Source organism: Fringilla coelebs (assembly GCF_963513975.1).
Source record: "Fringilla coelebs genome assembly, chromosome: 6".
Taxonomy (NCBI): domain Eukaryota; kingdom Metazoa; phylum Chordata; class Aves; order Passeriformes; family Fringillidae; genus Fringilla; species Fringilla coelebs.
In genome coordinates, this window is record NC_140034.1 from 26,966,275 (window position 1) to 26,991,817 (window position 25,543).

The 25,543-nt window shown below is 37.8% G+C and overlaps 1 protein-coding gene across 1 annotated transcript in view; it reads right to left on the reverse strand.

The window, feature by feature from the left end:
- Positions 1-744: 744 nt before the first annotated feature.
- Positions 745-25,543, reverse strand: part of NUBPL (NUBP iron-sulfur cluster assembly factor, mitochondrial) — a gene marked incomplete at its 5' end in the record, with an annotated part of 78,336 nt that continues 53,537 nt past the window's right edge. Inside the window, 4 exons of the mRNA XM_084207620.1 lie at positions 745-1,665; positions 10,216-10,298; positions 14,098-14,218; positions 19,737-19,822. Coding sequence (XP_084063746.1) covers positions 1,603-1,665; positions 10,216-10,298; positions 14,098-14,218; positions 19,737-19,822 — 353 coding nt within the window. The 3' untranslated portion in view covers positions 745-1,602. The remainder of the gene's footprint in view (positions 1,666-10,215; positions 10,299-14,097; positions 14,219-19,736; positions 19,823-25,543) is intronic.

A 25,543-nucleotide genomic window follows, 5' to 3' on the forward strand; every position in this document is an offset into this window, starting at 1 on the left:
ATTATGCTATGCAAAGCAAAGCTAAAAAATATGTAGGGACAAAACTTAATTTAAAAAAAATGTTATCAATAAAGTATGAACACTAAGCAGTGATCATAGAGAGAACACTAGGCCAGCTTTAAGTTTTGTAAAATATATCAGACAACTGAAAGGAACTGAGTATTTTGTCAATTCCACACACCACAATAATATGCTACTGAAAAAGTTGACCTTGACCACTGATATAAGATTTTATGAGGGAAGGTGCAGGGAAGGAGGTTCAGAGATTGATTTGATGTAAAAAATCAACGGTTTTGGACTACATAAATTACGTAGTTAGAAAATCACCTAAGTTTGAAATTCAACTCATCACTTGTATCTAGATTTTTCATCTAAACTCTGGGTGAGAATTTTACTTAAATATTCATAATGTAAATGCACACCATTTTTTTATGTTGTATCACTTCAATAAGAAAAAACTACATCCAAAATCCTGACTAAGGACTTGGAAAACAGGGAAAAACCTGGTCTCTCAGAGGTCAACAACAGAACTCCCTAGTGTGGTTAACTTCACTCTCTGGAAGGGTTACGATGTATGTTTAAGATACGGATACTTGACTGTGTAGATGGAAAAGCCTAAATGTCAACTCCAAGATCTAATTGTAAATGAAAACTCACTCCCTGAAGGCATAATCTTTCACTTCCACACACCAACACAGAGATCACAGGCAATGAAAAAATAAACAGAAGGCCACGCAGTTTGAAGACCAAATATTTCTTTACTTCAAAAATACATCTTTATATTCAAATTCCAACTTGCTGCGCTGTAGTAGGAATATGCAATCATAAATTTAATTTATCTTGATCATTTGCATTCTGTGGCAAACTGAGCTCAGGAAAAACATCTGGTTTTCAGTGAAGACCTCTGTTACCTTGTCTTCTGTCTGGGTTCATTATAATGTAAAAGAGTGGAGAAATAAGCCCCAGGGTCACGTAATCCATTCTCCACTGAACTGTGAATTGCCTCACGATCGAACTTTATCCAATAACGAATGAATTTGTTCATCATCCATCACAAGAACTCTTCAGAGTGTATGTGGAATTTTTTAATCTTCTTTTAAGATGAACACAGAAAAGTACAGCAGTTACAGAACTGATTTTGCTTCTTAAAATCTTGCAGAACTTAAGGTCAGTTTGATATCTAACCATGTAAAAATCTGAAAAAAAACTGAAGGAAATTAGAATATTGAAAATCCTGCTTAAAAATTAAATTTATGTCTTGGCATACCATCGTTCTCCTTGCATGGAGAGGCTGTTTTTCATTCTTGACTTTAAAATAGGGCACATGGAAAAAATGTACTTCGTCCCTTCTTGCTTGATGATGTTACAATTCAGCAGTTAAATACTGTCTATCATCATTTGCAAACTTGAATCCTTTTGGGCATGGCCAAACAATGATGTGAAAAACAGTAATTATCACAATCATAATTTAACCTCTGGTAAATTAATTCCTAAAGAAGTTCTCAGAACTAACATATGGCCTCCATGTATTTAGGCAACAGGACTCTTCTGCACTGGCTGCATCAAAGGTCACTCTTTTGCTAAATTTCAGTGGCAAATGCTTCAAGCAGGAGGTACTGGTAGTCTTCTTAATATTTCCATAGCTATCTTTTGATAGGCTTTAGCCTGCAAAAACAGAAACATACATTGAGCACTCCATTGTCTATAGAAAGGAATATTTCACAACCAACTAGGAATTTGTTGTTTTACACACAAAGAGAAAATCAAATATGTTTAAATAAATGGGTTAAATTTAGCCTATGTTTGGGAAAAACAATGCACTAAAAGATTAGGCAAAGAATTATAGCTACTATTAATTATAAACTTCCCTCATCCTGACAACCAGGATGCACAGGATAGAGAACATGAGAAAACAACAGCATTTAAAAAATTTTTTGGAAACAATTAATTCATTACAGGCTAAACTATCACTATGGAATTTCCTATTCACACCTTTCCAAGAGACTGAAGAAGGTCTTGGAAAGGATTAATTCCACAACACTGAAATCCACAGTTAAATCTCTCTTTCACACCAACCTGTGGCATATGGTCAGACACCTTGCACAGAACTGCAGACTATGGAGAGCAACCCAAGTAAGGATACCTATGTTACCATCTCTAAAAACCATGACACAGCTAGGGCCATGATCAGTCCACCATCAATTATTAACAAATCTAATGTCAAGGAACTTTTATAAAAGCACTGTATGAAGTCCAACACAGAACAAACCCCAAAATTAAACCAAATTATTCCTGTACCAAGCTCAGCAAGTTGTAGTCAAAAGGAAATATCTTTTAAAAATCTCAAAGATTTATACAAGAATGCATAATTAAAATAGTATTTTTGTTTGTATATATATACACACTGCACATTGTTCCAGAGGTTGATTACTTCCATTGTTAAAATGTAGCCCTTCCTATTATTTGAATTTGTCATACTTCAGATTCCAGCTGGTTCCTCACATTCTCTGTCAAGTACAAAGCAAAGTCCCCTAACTGAGCTTGCTCTTCTGCAAGATAGTGACCAACCTATTCCATCTTCTCCAGTAAGTCTGCATACACAGACCACACTGACAACCCCTCCTGCTCTCCTCGAACACATCTCCACAATAATCCCTACCACACTCATTTCTCCTGTCTCCTCCAGGATGGCTCTAACCATGAATTAGTCCTTGTATCCCTGATGAGCCTTTAAAGCAGCAAACAAAATGACACATGCCAGAGGCCAGAGCTTGGGAGGCAGGAAGAGAAGGTCTGTCACACCAGGGCCACCAGCACTCACTGTCACTGCTTTGAACAAGGTGTCAGCCTTTTGCAGGGCCATGCACTGCTCATGTCTGTCTTCTCTTTTTTAGGGATTGCTCCTGGCTTGTAGGATTTTCTTTTCTGGCCTTCTCACCCTCTACACCTCATAGTCTCCGTGCTCACATCCCCTCAAACTAAAGCCAGAAAATTTTCTGAGTTTGTAAGGAATGCAGACAGTAAGACAGTATTGTTTTCTCTCACGTACATGACTTTGGGGCAAGAATGACAGAATTAATTTAAAACTTAATTCACAATCAGGAATTTCAAACTTCTGTGGCTACAGTTGCAGTGCAGTTGGGAAACAGCCTGGGTGCAACATCCACCTCACTCAGCTGTTAATGCCCTGGGTGGTCCCGCTACCCCCCAGCTAAGCACTTGCCCAGACAAGATAATGGACCCACCTGAAGTGAGGTGACTGAAGTCAAGCTGCCCTTGCAGTTCAGTATTTGACTAACTGGTGTAGGAGCACTCCGGGTGGGAATTTCAAACTACCCAGAACAGTCCCACAGGCAGCTCCCACTTTGCACAGACCAATTCATGTGTTTTAATGGGTCAATTAACAACCTGCATACAATACCTAGCCCCTTCTAAAGATTGCCCAGGCTGCTTGCCTGCTCCAGAGTTGACCAAATTGTACACAGAACTATAAATTCACCATAAGCAGACACAACTGCTTGTATAAATGTTACCTTATGTCAGGAGCCCAATAAATTTAGATACTTTTCCCACAAAATGCTGTTAATGAGCGTCTGAACAGCACGTCCCCAATGTACACTGACCCTCATTTGCCAAGCAGCTGATCATCACTTTGCAACAGGAGGCTCCTGATGCAGCTCTTTGTGGCCAGCATTCCAGCATTACTAGACACTCTGTAGTGTCTTGACTGCTGACCTTTGGGTTTTTTGTTTTCCTGGATCACTACTCTGTCTTTTGAACAGACCAGTATCTCATATGTGTCTTACAGAACTCTACCAGTCACCTGGCTTTGGCAAAATTTGAGCCTTGGTTTCCTGTCTTTGAACAAATCATTTAGCCATGAGTGAGGACCTGTCTATCAATCAACATACCTGAAAGGTCTAAATGGAATCTTGGTGACATGCACTACATAAACACAACCCTATGTCTATTGAACAGCTTTTCCTACGCGTGATCTTTTCAACGTGCCATCCATAGACAGAGAGCACAGCTCAGTTCAGCTGTTTAATCCATCATTACCAAGCAAAAGAAGCTGGGAGGCAAATGAAAATGAACAGGGTTTACTATTTCCTTTCTGGGTGGAAAGCCAGCAGAGAAAGAATAAAGGATCAGTTCTTATTCCTCACCCATAACCTTTTTCATTTTAATAGGAGAAAAGCAAACTTCTCAGGTCAATTGCTCCCCTCATGTTTGAAAGCTCTAAATGAATGGTTTATAGATTTTCTGAAAACTATTTTTTTGCTGACAGACAACTTTCTATTTAACAACAACATATCAATTGTCATTCCTCCCACTTCATGAGGATGAAGAAGCACACAGGAAGACAGAATGCCCTAAACCCAGACCAGACTTGTTTATTATGAAAACTGCCTAGATGGGATCTGAGAGCAGCACTAAGACAGGCAGAGGTAGAGGTGGAAGGTGATGCTCACAGAGTAAAAAAAAAAAACAACTGGGAAACAGCCAGGTGAGACACTGCTCACCTCTCAAACAGTGGCAGTGCCAGAAGGGCACAGTTCTTAAGACCTCAAGGGGACAGCTGATAATGAAGTGATAGATGGTGGAGTAGGAAACAGAGAACCTGTAAAGAAGTTCAGCAGGAAATGGAGTGAGAAGTCCAACTTAGCATAAATAATCAGAACATCCTGATTCATCACTCTGTAACGGATCTGTATTATCATGGCCTAATACATGTTGGGTAGATTTAAACTGGAGGACTTTTTACTAGCTCATCTAATTAAGCCCTACAGTAATCCTAGGGAAATATTAGCCTTTCAGTTATGGCATTTCATTCTCCCTAAAAATCTTACCCGTGAGGGAAGTATGCATCATTGCTAAGATTACTGCAGACTGTACAGACTGTAAGATTACTGCAGACTGCACAGGTCACGGCTGACTCTGCCCTGTTGTCATGGATTGGACTGGGGACTGGTGTCGCCTGACCTGCTGGTTTGCTTTCACTGGAGTGCAGATCTTAGCCTGCCAACAGCTCACTACAGTGCCTGCCAGTATCTGGTGACAGTGGCACACAAACACAGAACTCATCTTACAATCAACAAAGTAAAAGCAGGTAGGAGCTGATATCACATTTTCCTTCACTCAAACCGCTGCATACAAACAACTTCAGACCAGCAACTCAGAAACACACACTGATCCCATTACTCAGTTACAGGCCTCATACACCATAGGATACAAATCCCAGTACTGACATGGTTTCTAATGTCTGTTTCTCATTACAAGACTCCAGGACTATTAAGCTGCTTTATCCAGCCCAGCAATCCAAAGGAGTATCTGCGCAAGTCCTGACTGCCTGGAATATCAAATGCTGTGGATGCTAGTATACCTGTAAAGAAGGAAAAGGAATCTAAACCTGCTCCACTGACCTTTTAGGGTTTACAATTGCTGAAGGAAACTAGCCACCATGAGCAACTAATCAAACAGTGACTATCACAAGGACAAATACCAGTCTTAGCTACCATCTACATGAAAATAAGCATAGCCAGCCTGTCATTGATAACTTTGATTCTTAGCACTCTGCACAACCATGTTCCATTTGCTAGTTCAATCACTTTTTTTTTTTTAAATAGCTTTATTTTCCATGGAAATTGCTTGCTACTTTGACACAACTCCAGCCCTCAGTGCATCACTGGAGCTGCCTTCCAATGTCTGTATTTTACTACAGTCAACTCAGAAGGCGCTAAAAACATGATGACAAATGCAGCATTAAATAAGTCTACTTCAGATATAAGCTTCATGCCACCCACCAGAGCAATTCTTGGTTGCTACAAGAGGTCCAGAGACTATCCCACTCTGTCCCTCCTCTGGGCAGCTCCACCATAAGATTCTTCTTTGCATGTACTGGCAACTCTTGCCAAATGACAATGAAGTCTCAAGTCAGAAATGCAAATTTACTGAGACAGTAAAAGTCAATCCATACATTGTAACATGAAATGGAGGAGATGAGTAAAATGCCAAACTAAAATCTCAAAGAAAAATCCTCAGAGCTCATAGGAAACTTCCTATTAATCCTATTTATCAGCAGTTGCAACAGCTAAACCATTCTTAGGGGCAGCCCCAGCAGGGTAATACTGCTAACCCAAGGTGCCCTTATAACTAAATACACCTCCTGCCCAAAAAACATGGCTAAGTACAACAGTGCAAATCAAATGCAGTATAGTAACATCCTTCCAACAGACTATCCTACAATCGGCATTTTCTTCAGCAGACAGAACCAGAAATGAGGGTCTGATGATGCATTGTACTGTCTACACCCTGAATGAAGGATTTGAACCTACATGTACCAAATGCTACTGTGATGATTCAAAGGAAGCTTTGATGATAAGGGTATATAATAAATCATACCATGCAGCCTTCTTTAGGATTTGCTTTTCTCTTAAAAATATCACACCCTGGATTGGCCACTCATTAAATGAAATTACTGATGACAATTAAACCACAAAACAGGATTCTATGACTTTTTGCTACCAGTACTTAAATTTTTCTCCAACTACTTCTTGCAATCTTTAAAAGGCTGAATGTTTTTATCCTACTTATATATCCCCCTTTCATGAGCATTCTACAGAAAAAGTGTTTCTGAACACAAATTTAAATTATCTCTTTGGATGACACCACAGCAAGCAAGGTTTGTAACATTCTGATTTAATTGAAAAGGGATTATTAACCAGACTTATTTTGCTCTGTTCCATCAGACTGCTGATGCCTTGTGCCCCTGCTTTCCACTTGACTGGGCTTTTTCTCTTCTCTTATAAATCAGTGTGCAATTTACTGGACTCAAAATCCTTCACCTGTGTGTACAGGATGTGAATGGACATACTGGCACACCAAATGTATTTTGTACTTGTTTGAGGTGGGTGTTTGGTGCTCCATAAACACAGACAGCCAGTCTGTTCTGCCAAGGTATTGATAAATCCACTGTGCCATCCAGGCTGTGATATACCCAAAGTTTCTAGCAGGAATTCCTCCCAAGATAACCACCAACTGCTCCGTAAGTCTCTAGGCTTTATGCTTATAGAAGGAAGAGCTCTCAGGAACCTCTATTTATCTTTCTCCCAGTATGATGGAGAGTTCATCAGGCATTTAAGCAGCTCCTTTGATGGAAGAATAATTCTACTGCAATTAATCATGTTCTAGATCTCTTGCTGTGCCTCTAGTCCTCTTACCTGCAAGCTTCAGGATGCCCCTTCCAAACACCTGTTTTGCTGCTGGCTCCTTTCCCATGGTCCATAAGAACATCCAGTACATCTGAGCATGATCAATTTCACCTGATTTCAGTGATTCCTCATTAGTTTTCCCTATTCTACCTTTTCCCCTGCCTTTTTTCCCCAATTCTACCATTTTAGCAGCATTCCTGATTTTAGTTTACCAGCTTTTGCTGTCCAGTGACTCTTGCATCTGTCTGAGTGAGCAAAAAAATGGAGCCTTGGCCAGCAAACCCACCTCCACAGTCTGATGGAGGAGAAAAATGCCCAATTAATCTCCAGAACCGTCTCACTCCAGAAAGTAAGCCCTGACTGTTGATTAAAGAAATTATAAGCTTGTTGTAGAGAATCTTGGGTCACTCCCAGCTGCTGCGTTAGGCTGACCAAGCAAATACAGCAGCATTCCATTCCTACATCACAAAGTTTTATCAATGAAGAGTATTAAGAAAAAGCCACAATTTAAACAACTAAGCTGACAGAAGCACTAACACAGACAATATTATACCAAGAGCAAAATAATTTTAGCAGCACTGTTACTTCTGCCAGGGGACTGCCTCAAGCTTCACCAAAAGATAACTCACTCCAGCCATCAAACCTTCCTATCCTTTAGCTATATTGTCAATACTTTCCATAAGCAGATTAGTCTTGTGTATTCAGTGCCTTCCCTGAGGGAAGAACTTTCTAAGTTCACACATGTTCCATTCTACAAGCAATTTCCTTTTTTTACTTCTTAGTAATTTCCTTGTCATTTGTGAAAAGGAAACCCCTTTTCCACCGACTACATCTAAGCTTTAAAATAATAAATTTAGACAAGTTTGCTCAGACATTTTGAAATCCTAGTGTAAAGTCAGAGGTAAACTTTTATATATCTGCAAGGCAAGATGAGCCCCATGGCAGATGTGTAAGCAAAAATGTATTAACTGACATATTTTAGAAAGCATTTTATTCTAGGCTTGAAAGAGCTCCAAAGGTGTGACAACATGCTGGGTTTCTAAGAAGTCAATCACCATCCCTATTCCCTACCGTTTGAATCTGCTAGGTATTATTTCAGGTCTATGATTCTGTATTTGATTTGTAAGTGTGTCCTAACAAAATCAGCATAGAATTTTGTATGAAAATCCCCTGCAATTTAAGCGACAAGAGCAGAGAAATTCAGTAGACATTGTTCTCAATCTGAAAAGTTGTTAATGCATGAATAGCCACAATTTCAGTTTATTTGAGAAACATGGTGATGACTGTCATGCATTAAAGATTAGAATCTGACCTTATACGCCCTCTCCCACCATCAGTTATGTGCTGAGAATTTTATTTTTCTTTGAAAATATAAGAGAATGATATTTTTTCTATCTTTAAAATGAGAAGAAAACCAGGGATGAAGGAAAATTTTTCATTCTACAGAGATTTGTGACATTTCTAAAAAACACATTCTCTGAGGAGAACTATTATCTCACAGACACAAAGGCAGAGAAGGATATTAAGAGTTTTCCCCAGAGTCACACATATTTGTCAATCTTTATTCCTCTGCATATTTAACTTAATTGCCACAAATGGTGATTATAACCCACCCTTTTGTTATCAAGAACATAGTTAAAGGAGGAACAGATGGCAACACAACAGACTTTCTTGCCTTTTTATTTTCAGAATGCTATCCCATACATGTCTGAATTCTTTGCTCAATAGTCCAGCAGGCTACAGACTCTTGGTTATCACAGATTTCAGATACTGTGAGCCTTCCACTTTAGTTTCCCAGCTGTTTTACTTCAGCTTTGACCAAAGCCATACATCCATTCAAACCTTCACACTGCTGATCAAACTTCCCAGAGAGAAGCTACTATATGGATTATAGGGATTCTTTTTCAGATAGACCTGGGATCAAGGCACCATGGGCCTTGCCCAAACCTAGCAAAAACATGGCATTCAATTAGAAGTCAACACGTCATAGTCAATGCTACTCTTTGTTTCAAAACAAAATTACAATTTTAAGATGTCACTGTTCTTCCAGAATCCTGTTCAGCATGCTAATAACACTGGATTAACAATGTTAACGCTCTCCTCCTCCCTTTTTTTCCTTCTAAAATACTGGGAAAGAAAAAAACACATTTCAGCATGTGCCTAGCAATCCTGATAAAAAAAGCTACTAATATTCAAATGTTCCATAGGTACAGTCTACCTTATTGTGAATTGATTCTACTATCTGTTATCAGTATTATTAATTTTTTTCACTATACATCTTTACCTCTAAGCAGCAGTGAAGAGTGGGGCTGCATTATGCCATATACTGTGTACAGCATCCTGCCCTACAGAGCCTGGCAGACAAAGTCTAGCAGAGAAACAACATAGCAGACAGGGAAATCTTACTCTATCAGCAATAATAAAATTCTTTATGTGCAACTACTTTTCTTTACAGATTTGCGTATTTGACTCCCACCACCTCACCAACTTGCATTTTCCACTGACAATAGAATGTTATGGTAAATACACTGAAAAAAACCATTTCCTCTTGTGTGCAAATTGCTCCACTTCCTGATGAAAACAACCCAGGTACTGACAATATGAAGTTTTGTTCCAAACATCTTTAGGTAAGACCTTTTGACAGTTTCCAGGCTCAGCTACCAAAGGCTTAACTGACAGTTTTAGAGGACCTACATTAACTGCAAAGTCTCATGAGGCTTGACACTGACCTTCCTCCTCTTAGCATGCCAGGACCTGGATCAAATCTTCTCTATTCTGAATGATTCAGCCTAATTAAACAAAACCAAACCCACAGAAGCAGAACAGATGACTAGCATTACAAAATCAAGGGTCTGAGTTACTTGCTGCTACTACCTTCTTTTACTGTATTTCCTTACTTCTTTCAAAACCCCATTTTTTTCCAAACAGCAATAAGAAGCAGCACTCTCCCTTCACTTTCAGAGGAGAGCTCTCTGTTGTTCTAAGTGCAGTGCACCAAACTTACAGCATCACTTTGAGGCTGAGAGATCACAACAGGCTGTCCTGAATCACACGTCTCCCGTATACTGATGTGCAGTGGAACGTCTCCTGCATCAAAAATACCAAGACACACACATGTGAAGACCTAGTATTTCTTAAATGTTTCTTTAAAGTAACCCTAAAGCAACTTGAAATCTAATTCCCATTCAGTATACTCTTTGAATTGCTTTAGCTCCAAAAATTAGCATTTAAAATTAAAATTGTCTGTGGTATGGTTTCATTACATCCATAATGAATAATGCCAAATATATTTTGGATATCTCATTCTCTGAATAGAAAGGACCATGCTTTAGTCATTTATTAGAGAAGGAAGGGCTTTTTGCCTCAAACACAGAAAAATACAGGCTGAGATACAAATTATTTTGTTTACATGAAATAAATTGCCTGAGTGTTAGGCAACTGTTCATCATGCAACTTACTGCTCAGCCCATCTCCTCACTGTAAGTTCTTTTCAGGGCTGTTTTAAGATTTTAATCACTATTCAAAGACTTCTTTGAATACTTAATTTCCAAATAATAGCATTTGTTATTGTCCTTATTAGGCCCTGGATCCAATTAAAAGGTGGACAACTATTCAGTTCATTCTTCTTTCCAACAGAAATCTTCTTTATATTCTGCTTTTATAATGAGCAGGGAACTGCCAGAGAGGAAAAGAACATTCTAAAAGAGAATCAATTAGCAGCCCTGTTCCATTCTGAGACACACTTTCTGCAACACAGATTTCATCACTACAAAAAACTCGGAGATTCCTATGTTTACTGCTAGATAAATAATTTTGAAGTGAACTGAAGACCAACTTTCTTTTATTGGAAAACATAGCTACATTTTACATTATGGATAGATGAAGACAGAACAGCCTACCTTAGTTCAATCCTGACACATTAGAAATCATGTAAGTTTAATTCATACACTTTAGCACCCTGATTTAACTCAAATCGAGGCCATTGTAAATTACTGAGACTCAATGCATTCAGAAAATGAAAGAGTTTTAAAAACTGTATGAAAATTGACAAAGTTTAAGAAATAAAAAAAACCCAAACCCAAAGCAAGTAGGAATACAAACAAAAACAAACAAGTAGTAAAACACAAAAGCAGTGGCTCCAGGATTAGTGCGTTGAATCTTTGAACAACCTTGTTATTATTTAGGATAATTACAGTCCATTTCCTTCAATTTTTTTTTTTATTTATTTCAGTCATGAATACATTTAGGTATAATAGTCTGCTCATGTATTCATTTTTAAAAAAAATCAGGGAGTCCTCTGAAAGTTTTCTAACCATAAACATTCTTAATTGAATAACAGTAATTTGTAAATCTCCCTGACATTCACTTCTCTTATTTTACATTAAGGCTAATCTTCTCTTTTTTCCTTAGGATGTTTTGTTAACGAAAAAATACTTCAATATCAGCTTAATAATAATCTCCAATAATTACAAAATAGCAGCCTCTCCCTTCTCCTCCTCAGACTTATAAACATGTGCTGGAACTCCAGGAGCATACAGGACTTAGTAAGAACAGAAGTGCAGTCAGAACATAAAGAAAAATACATTTTACTTTTTAAAAACCAAACATTTATAATTTAAACAGAAGACATCAAAACCATCTGCATAACTGTTTGGGTGGTAAGAGTTTGAGGAAGATAAAACTTTTGCACTATTCTTCACTACCCAATGTGATGGGAACTAAACATCTTAAGTTTTTCTGATATTAACAACTACTGTTTTTCTGGCAGTAATTGCTGATGATCAGGAACCAGACAGTGTTAAAAAAGTCAGGAATTGCAGCGGTCAGGATGGTACACACAGAAAATATCATCTCAGTATCATGTATACCAATGGCATAGCTTTCGGGTCACAGTTACAGCCCTCGAACTTCAGGAAAAAAATTTCAGAGACAGGGAGAGAAAAATCAGCAGCACAAAGTCTCTCCACAAACCTTGTCACATATTTGTTTACAGAACAGTAAAAATATAAGACAATCAGAAGTATACAAAATACCAGACTTCACTTGAAAGTCTCCTGGCAACTGCTAATTGTCTTCTGTCATAAACAAAAATAAGGTGCTCAGTCATACTAATGACAGCCAAGTCTGAGCAAGCGGAAGGACCACACTTTTCAATCCTGCACACTGTTAACTTGCAGAATTTGTCAGATGACAACAGTGTGACAAACATCTTGTTGGGTTTCCAAGAAGGACTAGGTGCTTATTGAAACAAACAAAACAGCCATAGGTGTCAGAAAATATACGCAAAATAAACTTAGAATTACTAATTTTAAATATATGCACTTTAGAGATATAGATGTAAAAATATGTTCTCAAGATTTTGGGGCAGAATTCAAGTAAGACTGAGATAAAACTTCCGTTTGGGATGGATTACTGTAAAATCCGTAAGCAGTAATTCCTACGATGCCATATGGTATTATTATGTAATGGTCATCCCTGGAAGGAGGAGCATTCTAATCAGATCAAGTACTGTAACCCAAAATTTAGCCCTTGGGGCATTATTCTTCATCTTTGTCTGGTTTTGCAATGACAGCTTGAAGTTAAACTTCACTCTGCTTTGTTTTCTACATCTCATCTATGCCCTGCTAAATCTCTACATCTCTCACATCACTCCTAATTAAATCCAATCACAATCAGTTCTGCACTCTTAGGAAATAACAAAAACCACCTATGGGACCAATGCCATGGTACATCACTTGCGCCTGCGTATCTAAATTCACGTTTGATTCAACTGCTTGCAGAGCATTTGCATCCATCCACATAACCCAGGGCTGTAGAAGTCCCCTTGGGCTCTGATCACAACTCATTACATATTCAGGAAGCTGAAAGATAGCCCAAAAGCATGTCTTTAATTATGTGTTGCCTTGCTATCTCAAGTCTATGTCAGACCTTGATGTTTCTGTGTTGATCTTTCTAAGTGAGCTTCCTGGTTCTTTTTAATGAATTAGCTATGGAAAATCATTGAGATAATTAGAGTAATACATGGAAACACATCATTAGCACATGCAATTACCCCATTTACCAACTTAATTACGCTGTGTTATATTCTCTACTTACAGTGCAGGTTGAACCATGCCTTTTTAAATCAGTAATGTATATTTTAAAGATCTGTGTAGATTTCAGCCTACAGGCATGACAGATAGCTTAATCATAGCTAATCACAGAATGATTTCAGTTAGAAGGGACCTTAAAAACCATTTAGCTCCAAACCTCCTTCTGTGGACAGGGACACCTTCAAGCAGAGCAGGTATCTCAGAGCCCCATCCTCTAGACAACCTGCGCCAGTCCCTCACAGTAAAGAATTTCTTTCTAATATCTAATCGAAATCTACCCTCCTTCAGTTTAAAGTAATTCTCCATTGCCCTGTCATTGCCTGCCTCTGTAAAAAGTCTCCAGCTTTCAGACCCATTTACATACCAGAAGGCTGCTATAAAGCCTCCGCTGAGTCAATATTTAAGCAAAAGTAATTTAAACAAAATAAATGAGAAAACATTTATTGCTATTATTAGACAGAGTTTAGGTCCGTCCTAAGTTAAACAGAACTCCTGGTTATTTGTAATAGTCAAGCACATAATGAATTTCAGGTAATATAGCACATTGATATTAAAACAATTCATGTTCTGGATTGTTTATAAATACAAGATGCAATTCAAGAATTTTCATATGCAGTCAACATCACCACTACAAGACTGACAGGGAACAGATCATACTACTTATTAGTTCCATTTTATCTGAAAACAGTCTGAATCCAAAGTCATCTAGGATTATGCAGTTTCATCATTCAGTTAATGCTTCATGCACACCATTAGATTTTTCTTTAAAAATAAAACCATTTCCATATTCTTACCCAAAATATCCAATCCAAGAGTTTTTGCCAGATCTTTTACGCCATCATTTCCAAAAATATGTGTCTCATGCTTACATTTGGGACATTGGAAAACACTCATATTTTGAACTAGTCCTAAAACCTGTCAAAGGAAAGGAAAGGAAAGATTGCTCAAACGAAGCACTGGTATTTCCATAATAATCTCTGATAATATAGAATAGATTATCTACTAAGAACCAACACAGAGTGGTTATTTAAAAGAGGAATCAGACTCATTAATATCATTATCAGCTCTTATTAGTCATCTCAGTGGCACCATCATCTGTGCATTATTGCAATTTCTTCACATTTATGCCTCTTGAAAACTACCAGCCTTATTTGCAACAAAAAGTATTTCTTGCACAAACCTAACTTGCCAAGAACTCCCCCTGCCAGTATTTCATTTTCAAACTGAATACTGGAAGAATTTTCATGCTGCGTTTTACAGTTTTGTCCTTTGCGGTTTCAGGAAAATGAAAATAAAAACATACCATTACAAGAAATTACACAATCAGACATGCTTTTAAGGTATTTTTATAAGTTATCCTGTAGGGAAATGTTTTCAAAAGAACCAGATTTGTTACTCTTCTGCAGAGCAGAAACAGATTTTAAAGATCAAACAATAGAAATAATTATGTGAAACTAAGAGGCAAAATCCACAGCATAAAAATCTAACACACACATCCTGGGTATCCTTCCATTGATGCCAGGCTTTCAACGTAAAATCTAACACACACATCCTGGGTATCCTTCCATTGATGCCAGGCTTTCAACGTCATCCTTATAAAACACGTCAAATAAAAATTTGCCAAGTCATTCACACAAAAAATCTTCCCTCACAATGTGAAATAACGATAATAATCTCATTTTATTCACATAGTAAACAAAACTCTACATTGAGGAGAGCAAAATTTCCAGAAGTGATGAAAACAGTGTTCAAATGCTACAGGGTGGAAGTTTCTATCCACCTGCTAAGGAACAGATCATCTGCTTTAAGAGATGCAATGTTAAAACACTTCACTTTCAGATTTGTATATTACCTAGATATGTCACATACACTGTAGCTGAGTTTTAGAATACACCATTTATATTGCTATTTACTTTGTAGTATTTTATACTTCTACATTTCCCTGAACCTTCTAGTTTTGTGCTTGAACAAGGTGGTCTCTAGTTATTAGAGAAGAAACATATCCACTATGCTAATGAAGCATATCTAGGAGGAAACAGCAGTGTTCAGTGTGACCAACAAATACATTTAATTTAAAGTGAATGTACAACTTCTGGCACTGAACTTAAAATAAAAAAGTATGTCATTTACAATATCATAATAAAAGTTTCCTTAGCTATAAGTTGAAATTTATCAAAAGATGGTCACCTGTTTTTTCTATACCACCATAAAGTATATTTGCTACATTTTCCTTTACTTATGTAAAACTCTCAGATGGTTTAAAGCAAGGAACATTTTAAGAAACAATATGCTTAAAACAAAAATTACCTACTTCCAATTTAACACCTCAAACTGACTTTTCCCTCTTTTCTACTCTCTCCCAGGGACTGTCAGAGAAGCAAGTGGAACAAGATTCTATTTACTGGCACATTATTGCAGGTAATTTTATCATCTAGTTCTTACATTAGTAGAGACATGAAATACTACATATCCAAGGGTATAAGGTGCAGGGACAGTAAAAAGGGACCTGTAGAGCCACAGCCTTCTACGGATGACCTCTAAGCAGGCATTCATCCTGCTCTCTCCTAAAGTCAAGTCATGGAGTTTTTACTCAGTTGGTGAACTGAAAAACACTGAAAGGTGTATTTTTGACAAAAGAAAAATATTATTTTCACCAGGATGTATGGAGGCCATTTTTGAAAGTACATGGGGAAAAAAGAAGTAATTTGAAATTTACACTTTAATTCATTTTCAGCTATCTTGGGGTTTGAACTTTCTGTTGTCTTCAAAGTACTCATACAACATTTATGATTCAGCAAATTTATCATCAAAGAAAAATTTATATAGACTACTATTGTTTTGTGACTAGCTAAGCATCATTACAGCTGTTTTGTTCGTATTTTAATAACCTAGTAACTAAGAAGTCCTTCAGCCAATACAAAAGCAAATGCTGAGATACAGCCATATCTCCAATGCTAGATGAGTTTTAGAGGCCTTACACACTCTCTTTTTTTGTTTCCATTTAAACAAAATTACTAAAAGGAAATGACATTTTAGCATTACAGAATAATTTTAATTTTTCTGTGTTGGTGATGTCTGTCAGCCAATAAATAGCGAATATTTAATAATATATAATTTATTCATCTGGAATATGAAGATGCCACTTAAAAATACTAAGTATAATATAGAATATTTCCAAATACAAAACTTTAATGCTGAAGTGTATTTTTACCATGCATATTTCTGCACATATATTTAGAGAAGGGAGCTCCTTATGACCTTCAGAGCTTTTAAATCTACAAAGTAATAGGTCTGGCTAATGAAGTCAGTCATAACCTTCATTTTCCTGCTCAAATAACAGACTTGTAATAGTTTCAAAGCATCTGTTACTGTCTACACAAACTATTTCATAAGTGTGGGTGAATTCTATTCTAGTTCTTGTTGAGCTTGGCAAACTTGGCTCTGGAATGACATGAAAACTTGTATGCAGCACAATACAGGAGCTAACCTATGGCAGCAGCATGGAGCTGCATTCCATTTAGTCTAATCATTATTTTAAATGGCAAAGAGGCATCTGGCAAGAAATAACAGGAAATGAAGAACCCTTTCATTAGGAGTTATCTGCACACAGTTTCTGAATGTTTACATACTTCTTGTGCTCAGCTAACCTTTTGGTTACACAATAAATCACACTTAAATCCAAATATACAACCTCCTAAGTTCAAGAAAATACAGTGATGAAATGAAAGCTCTCTGTATTTACATTAGGAGACAATTCCTGAGAAACCCACTGCAGTCACTGATTGTACTTAAGGACAGATGGTGCTGAGGTCTGACTGCAGTCTGATGGGGACTGAAGTGATCAGGGTCACAACTCCTCTGCCATCAGCTTCCTGTGTCAGTCAGACACTTTGGATAGAAATGCTTCAAGTCAACATGCACAATACTTCTGTCTTCCTACCTTTCATCCTGTAATGAGCAATTTCTGTCTCTAATATCTGCTCCCAACGTGAAACCATAATCGTGGCTGGTTACTCTGGATGCTTCAGAAATACCAGTAAGAATTCAGCCAAATAAGCCATTTTAGTGCAACTCAGAAGGAAATACATAGCTGAGTTTATTTAAGCAGTTTTTTGAAACCTACAAAATCCACAACATAACCTTCCAATTCAAGGAAACTTCCAGAAAAATTGCAGATTTAACTAAAACTCTTTTCTTTCAGGGATGACTGATAAGATGATCAATAATGAACTGAACTCAGGTTCAACAGGAGGAAATAAGGCAGTTTTTCTCCTAAATACTCAAAATTATTCACTTTGAATCACCCTTAGGAACGCAAGAAAACACTGGCCAAACTCACATAACAGACAAGAATCTTGAAACCTGTGATAGGAGTCAGCAACACTTTGCAAATTCCTTCTTCACTGCAAGTGTAGGTGTGCTCCACCACACAAGAGATGTCACTGCTCTTTTAGCAGCTATGCCCTTATTTTGCCCTGTAAACCTGGTCTTAATGCTGACTCTCCTTGCCAGATTTTCATTAGCTCCTTCTGTCATTCCACTTCAATTTCAATAAAGGACAAGCAACATTAACAGCAGTGACTTTACTGTGGTAATACAACACGTGTCATCTGAGCCTTGGATAACTAGTAACAGTGGGTGTGAGGGCAAGGTGGAATATATAGGACATGGGAGAGACCACAGTTCACTAAATACAAAAAGCATACTCAGAGTTGAGCAACTTATAGCCTCTCTGCTTCTTTGAAAAGTCAGCTCTTTGCAAGCACTTTCTGAAAGATGAAAGATTTTGGGGTTAGAAATTTGAAGATCAGTTAAATATGTAATCAGGATAGGTAATTTTAACACAGACATGCAGATTCCACCTCCTGGACATAAACCTCAGGTCTGAAGTTGTCCATGAAAAATGATGTCACTTCACTTTCTTTAGATCCTCATATGTAGTTGACATTTAGAAATGGAGTGCATAGGCAGAAGCTGCCTAAAATTCAAGCAACTGACATATTTGTACACATGTACATACAGGGCAGAATAAAATGAAGCAGGGTAGAATAAAATAAAGCAGGGTAATGAAAAAGGTACGGACTGATAACTGGCTCGAGCACATTCAAACACAACATGTGGTGTAGCAGCTTTATTGTGACTTCTCACTTGATTTGACAAGATCTGGTAATTCCAATGAACCAAAACAGATCATACTTAGTATCTTAGCTTCCACTACTCAAATCAGTATTAGCCAAGTCTATCCTACAATGCATGATTTTCTTGGAGGCCATTCTCTTCAAAGGACATTGAACCGAACTGTTTTAGAAAGAAATCTTGGTAATTCCTCATTAAAACAAAATTTAAATTGAAGAAAACAATTTTACATCATTTCAGCAGACCCAGACAAAATAAAAAAAAGTATTCTGTATGTTATTCCTCTTGTTTTCCTTCTGGCAGCAAATGATAAATGTTACAATGCTTTCATTTTGATGCAAATATGCTTAAAAAATAGTTAGCAATAAGAAATTCATCAAAGTATTTCTTTTGTTAAGCCATCCTGTAAATTAAAAAAGGGAAAGCATTCACTTCAACTTTCTGTTGCATTTTTTTTAATTAGGAAAACACTAGCTACAAAAATACCTCCATTCTTAAGAAAGAGTAGAAGTGACCTTCACACAGGTAAACAAGAAAACATCTTTTTTTCCTTACAGCTTATGATAAGGAGGCATTTCAAATCATATTCTTTCATCAACTGCCCATTTAAAAATGAATCTCAACATAAACATATTCTAGACTAGTACATTCAGTTACTTAGCAACTTGTAGCATCCAGAGAAAATATCAAGTCAAGGATATTAGCCTGTTTAATATTTTCTCCTAATTGTGGATATTCTTAAATTTCTCATTTCTCAAACAAGTAAGCTAAGATATAAGCTATAAACCTCATGAAAAACAATCACTGGACAGCCTTCTACTTGTCATGATAGTTACAGAGCCCTTCAAATGGCAAGTAACTAGATATAAGCATGTTTCCACAAAAAATTGAGTTTGCTTCTTAAAAAAGTATCAATAAATGATTTTTCCCCATGTCATGAAATTTGAAGCCCCAAGAGAGACAGTGCTGAAGAGGACATGTAATGAGGACACAACAGTATAACTCAAAGGCATGCATTACTTCCTAAGATATTCTGTTCAGCAATCTCATCCATTCCACATGATCAAACAAACAGATTTAAAACAAGTCATTTATTATTATGGCTTCAGCCTGAGAAAATTCTCTCCCTCCTGTCTAACCAAGTTCCTGATATAGATATAAGATGGATTCTAGGCCTTTTAACAAGAATTTTTAAATTCAAGTGATTTCTGAATGTTCACCTATTGCTGCATATGGAATTTTTTTTTACATTTTGGAAAAAGAAAAATTTACTGGTGCTTTTCATGTAGAGACTTACAGGAACATGGACTTTTCTAAACATTTCAGCTCCTCTGTGTGCATCCAATAAAGCCACGTCTTGTGGAGTGGAGACAATCACAGCTCCTGGGAAAACATGAAATTCCATTAAAATGTATATTATTAATTATTCTGCTAAATATTTTAAATATTTAGTACATGCTACTAAATTCACAGTAGTCACACAGTTATATGCTTTTAAGGAAAAAATTATGCCAAGTTTCTTTTATTATACAATGATCAAAATAACTGAGATATGAAGTGATAAAATATTTTAGATATGTTCATCCTGATTTTTCTACATAGAAACCATTTATACTTTCTAAATGAGAAAAATTATCTAGTACCATGCAACCATCCACACGCTGACAGATTGCAGAGGTGGTACTCTGGGAATATCTACCCAGTAACAATCCCATGCCATAATTATATTTGAAAGTTTTAAATTTAACAATAAGCCTTGTTCTAAAACCAGGAGGCAGCTGCTTGTAGTCAGACTGTTGTTTTCCAGACCTGCTACACTTTCTTGAACCATGGCACACTAGACACCAGTGCATTTGTCTAAGCAATACCACAAAAGGAAGAGGCCAACTGATGCACACAACACTTGCACTAGGTTTGAATAAAGTGTTGCTCACTGTTCAGACAAGGCTCCAGGTTACCTGATAATTAGTACTCCTGAGAGTTATTAAGCATACAAAACAGCCAGAGCTCCTTGTGTAAGTTCCATTCTAAAGTAAAGTATGCCTACAGGTTACTATTCCATACTGTTATTACTTTTTGATTAATACAGCATGAAAAACCAACACACACATCAGAATATTCTACATCACTTCACAAAGAGCATCTTTTCCCAGATGCTCAGGGATTTCAAATGTTATTTCCTCAAAATTGCAACAAAAAACTGTTCGTGCTTGTCCCTATTTTATAGAAATGTACTGTACAAGGGAGCATTACTGGTCAATTGATTAGCTTTGGTTTCACATTGAGCATCTAGTGTCAGAAGTCTCTAATACAAGAAGATTTCTGTAGAGTCACATTATGCCAACCACACCCAAGAAATTTATGTCAAACTTCACACTAACAGCAATTGCAACAGAGAATTCTAGATGCTTGAGACAGCTTCCTACTGGGCCTGCAGCTCCCAATCTTCTCTGTACATGGCAAAGGAAGAGGTGGGTAGATTTCCAGAGGCGTGGAACCCTGGCATCGCAGGCAGGGACCAGAGCACCGGGAGCCCTGGCATTGTGAGAGCACTCCTGGCTCTGGCAGCACTGGGGCAGGAGCCCTGCCCCTACACCATCCTCCTGCTGCCAGGTGGGATCCTGCCTGCTGACAGCCAGCCGATTCCAAACACCGCCTGAGAGCGCGTCTCAATGTTTTCAGCCAGCGTTCTTAACCTCTAATTTGTGACAGAAAAATACAATCTGGCACCTCACTCCTGAAAAGCTGCCAATCTCTGCCTTACACAGTGTTACACACAAGTCCAAAAACTGAATGGCACATGTAACGTACCAAGCAAATGCAATTTCCCTATTTGCTCAAACTCTGGCATCCAAATAATTTGCTGATATTCCCAAACCAACCTGTGTTCAATGGCATCACAAAGAATAATGTGTCAGCTTTTCAGTTACACTGAAATCACCTTAGCTCCTCATTGCACCAAACGCGGGGTTACTTTACAAGCAGCACTGAAATGCAGGGTCAATTCCACAAAATGAATGCACCTTTCCCTAAAAGCACAGGCCACAAGTAAATCATTTAGACTCAGTGTCCTTGAGATTTTTGCATATTTATAAAACAAAAATCTTTCAATACTTGAAAAAAATGCTCATTACTGCTTTCTTTCCAAGCAAAATGAGAAATATGTGCCTTGTGTGTATACGCACTTTTATTCACACTCTTCTCTGAAGATGCTGGCTCAGCATTCCCTGGATCTTCACACAGAACCTAATATGCAGTCAAAAAGACTGAAGTCTACATTTTCTGGTTCATTATTAATTGTTCTAAGAATCTAGTAATTGGCATGGCATGAAGGACAGACTATGCACAACAAAAACACCCACCAGAACCACAAGCAGCTTAACAGAGAGGTATTTTTTACTAACAAATTCTCATCCAAAGGGAAAAAACCAAAAATGCCAAAATGACCCAACAGCACTGTCTGGGCTGCCACAAGCACCAACTGTCTGTACAAAAAACCTCTGGCTCCTGAAATACACGAGTTAAAATTATGCTTGTGGACAATTTCCATAGCTTCTTCCATAGAAAGAAAGCCAACATGCTCAAGAAGCTGCTGTTGAGGGTGTAATAGTTGTTTCTCTCCTATTTTGCTTTTTACTCTGAGCTAATTACAGGCAAAATTTATTTACAGCCAGCTTGTACTGACTTACACCAACACCCTATAAAGCAAGTATCTTCTCTCTTTCTCTGGTACATCTGCTACTCCAACAAACCCAACCTGAAGTTCAAGAATTCAAATTATTTGCAGCATTATTTCCTTTAATAGCAACCAAATATTGCAAATGAGACTTTTCATGCTGCTCCCCTCCCTGAATAAGTTTGCATATGTTTAATACAGAAAATGATTCAAATGATAAGCAAGAAAGGACGCAGCCTACACTTTCCTTGCTATCTTGGCTCTGCACAGTTAACGGCTATATCAAACAGTAAAGAGCTATTTTGATCAAAAAAGGAACAAAATATGATGGAATTCATGCACACAGTATGTCTCTTGAAGCAATACATGCAATGTTTAAAGAAGTGTCTGAATGAGACAAACTGAGGCTGACAAATTGAACAGAGAAGCTGCAGAAACTATAATACTGATCACATCACACACTGAAACATTCTAAAAATTCTGTGTTTGCACTTGTGTGCAGAAAAATAATTTCTGTGCCTTAAGCATACTAAGGATATCTGAGTAGAGTGCATTTGTTTAACTGACCTATCTACTTACTCATGCATTGCATTTTTTTTAAATTTCTATGTATTTCCTTTGACAAAAAGCTGATGTGTGTTCACTGAATCACACAGAATCTGTGAATGGGTCAGGCTGGAAGGCACCACTGCAGGTCACCCAGTTCAATCTCCCTGCTCAAGCAGGGTCCCTTAGAGTATGTTACTAAGGATTCTGTCCAGATGACTTTGAGTACTCGCTGTGATGGAGGCTCCACAACCTCTCTGGGCAGCCTGTTCCAGGGTTCAATGACATGCACATTAAAGAAGTTCCTATTTATGTTCAGGTGGAATTTCCTGTACATCAATTTCTGCCCACTTCCTCTTTTCCTACTCCTCAGTACCAGCAAGAAGAGCCCAGATCCTTCTTGACACTCTGCCTTCAGTTATCTATATACATTGATAAGATCTCCTCTCAGCCTTCTCCAGGCTAAAGCCCCTGGTCCCTCATAAGTGACATGGTGCTATCCCCTACTCTTTGCCCTTTGCTGGTCTACCTACAGGAGCTCCATGACTCCTTTGTACTGAGGGATCCAGAACCGGACTCGCACTCCAAAAGAGACTGCATTAGTAAAAACTATGTTAACTGTATTTTTAATCCTTAGGACACATTATATACAGAGATAGAACTAACAATACTCTGTAACACTGATGTTTGCCTTTCTGTTTCAACCCCAGGTCCTTAATCCTCAGTAAAAGAAAGATGTGCCTACACAGCACATTACTGGTACTCTTCTGGTAGAGTGGTGCTCAGCAAATTACAAGCACTCAAACAGCCTATAATTTCTGGGTATAGAAAATATCACCTATATTCACTGCATCATTAAGGCTTGCACTAAATGCTTGGAGTTACAAAGCATAAGGTGAAATCTCACCAAACCTTAGCTATAGTCAATATGTACCCAAGCAAAAAACACAGAGCTGTAGAAAGCAGCTTATCAGCAGCAGTGTAGAAGGTCTACCTTAAGATGAAAAGGATGCCCCTAATATATTCTTTCTCCCCTCCAGTGTTTTCACAGACAGATTTCAGAATCAGGCTACATGTCTCTCATCCAAGAGTAAGGTTCCCACTACACACAACTATTAGACCATGTCTTAATCCAGCCTCTTAGCAAACAGTGCCACCTCAAAAGCTGTGAAGTATAACTGACCTGAGAGACTGGCAAGAGCTCTGGAGGATAAAAACACAGAATAATCGTATGTGCTGACAGCCACTGAACACTCTTAGCAAGGAACCACATTCAGGTCTCAGTAAAGCTGTAGATGGCCTGATCTGACCACACCACTCATGCACTTCTTGTAGTTTTTGCTACCTTTCCCACTGCATTAAATTCAAACTTCTAGATGATGTCTTCCTGATTAACCTGACTCTTTTCTACCGTGGATCTCTTCAGAGCCCCTCTGACCTTCTGTTAAATTTGTCCCTTCATAGATAAAATTTGCCTGCAATTAGAGACACATCTTTGCACTTTAAGATGCAGAAAAAAATCTTGCAAGAACAAGGACTTCTGTCTTTGCTGTATTTTCAACTGGCAACAATTAGAGATAAACTAACATTAGAAAATGGTTCATCTTCTAGGACAAACCTTATAAAGAAGTTCCTTTAGCTTCTGTGTGTGGCATCTCATAACAAACTTTAAAAGCAACTTAAAAGAGCCACAAGTATGATTTTGCATTACAGGATCCTCACTTCAACCTCATAATATAGCTCAGAACTGTTCCAAAGGCTAGATCCTGGCTGCATCACACCTCCAGCCTGCTTGCTACCTTCCTCTTGGCTGTGTCATTGAACAACTGCTCAGACAGGGAATGTTTCCAACAGCCACACATCCTCTTCTGCCCAAGAACTAGCAGGTCATAAAAGATCAGGATGCTACCAACATGCCCACATGAAAAGAGAACAGAAATCTTGAATCAATATTCGTCCTCCTGCTCAGTGGAACTGTCAGCTGGATAAAGCTGTCACCCTAAAGCCAAACTGCCCTTATCTATATTGATCAGTAAGTATTATATCATCCATTACACACCAGATCACGTGAGGAAGGGTGTGTAAGGACAACTCTCACTGTGGTAAAATGTTTGGTTTTGGTCATGGCAAACCAAACTCATGTCACACTACCGCAATTTACAATGAAGTATTTATTTAGTGAAGTGAAAACACTGAAAATATTTATAATAACATCTGTGAACAAGCACTATCTGCAAAGTACAGGCCTCAAACAAAAAGCTAATTCCTCACAGACAACACTGCCACTTGGCACTTTCTCGGTGATCTGAATTAGCATTTTTCTGCTCAACTCCATTCCACCTGCTTTCAAGGGCATTTGCCAATCATGTCTAGATTATTATGAGAACTGCACTAAGCAGGAGCAAAGTCTAAACAGTCTCTCTGACAAATGAATACGATTTTTTTTTAAATGAGAGGTCCAAATCCAAAGAGGAGAACTGTGTAAAAGAGTGATTCCACTGCAGAAAAAAGACAACAGTGAGATTACTTCAAAATCAGCTCCCCAAACCATTCTGTTGTTCACTTTTTTCCCCCTGGAGATGGGGATGGTAAGGAGCAGATTTGAACATTTACCTTTTTTTTTTCAGAAGAAATAGCTAGAGGATAAAATACAATACCATTATTCATATGGATTTCTCTCACCTTTAGCAATTGTCAGCTGAACACTAGGCTAGTTTACTCTTCCTATTCAGAATAATTGGTCTAAAAACTAACAAGGCAATTGCAGCTGATCTAGTACTTAGCATACATTCAGCCACTGTTGCCAGACCTCAGAAAGCTCAGTTTTGCAAAGCCTCTATTCTTCATCATTCTTTTCCTGAATACCTAAAAACTATTTTTCA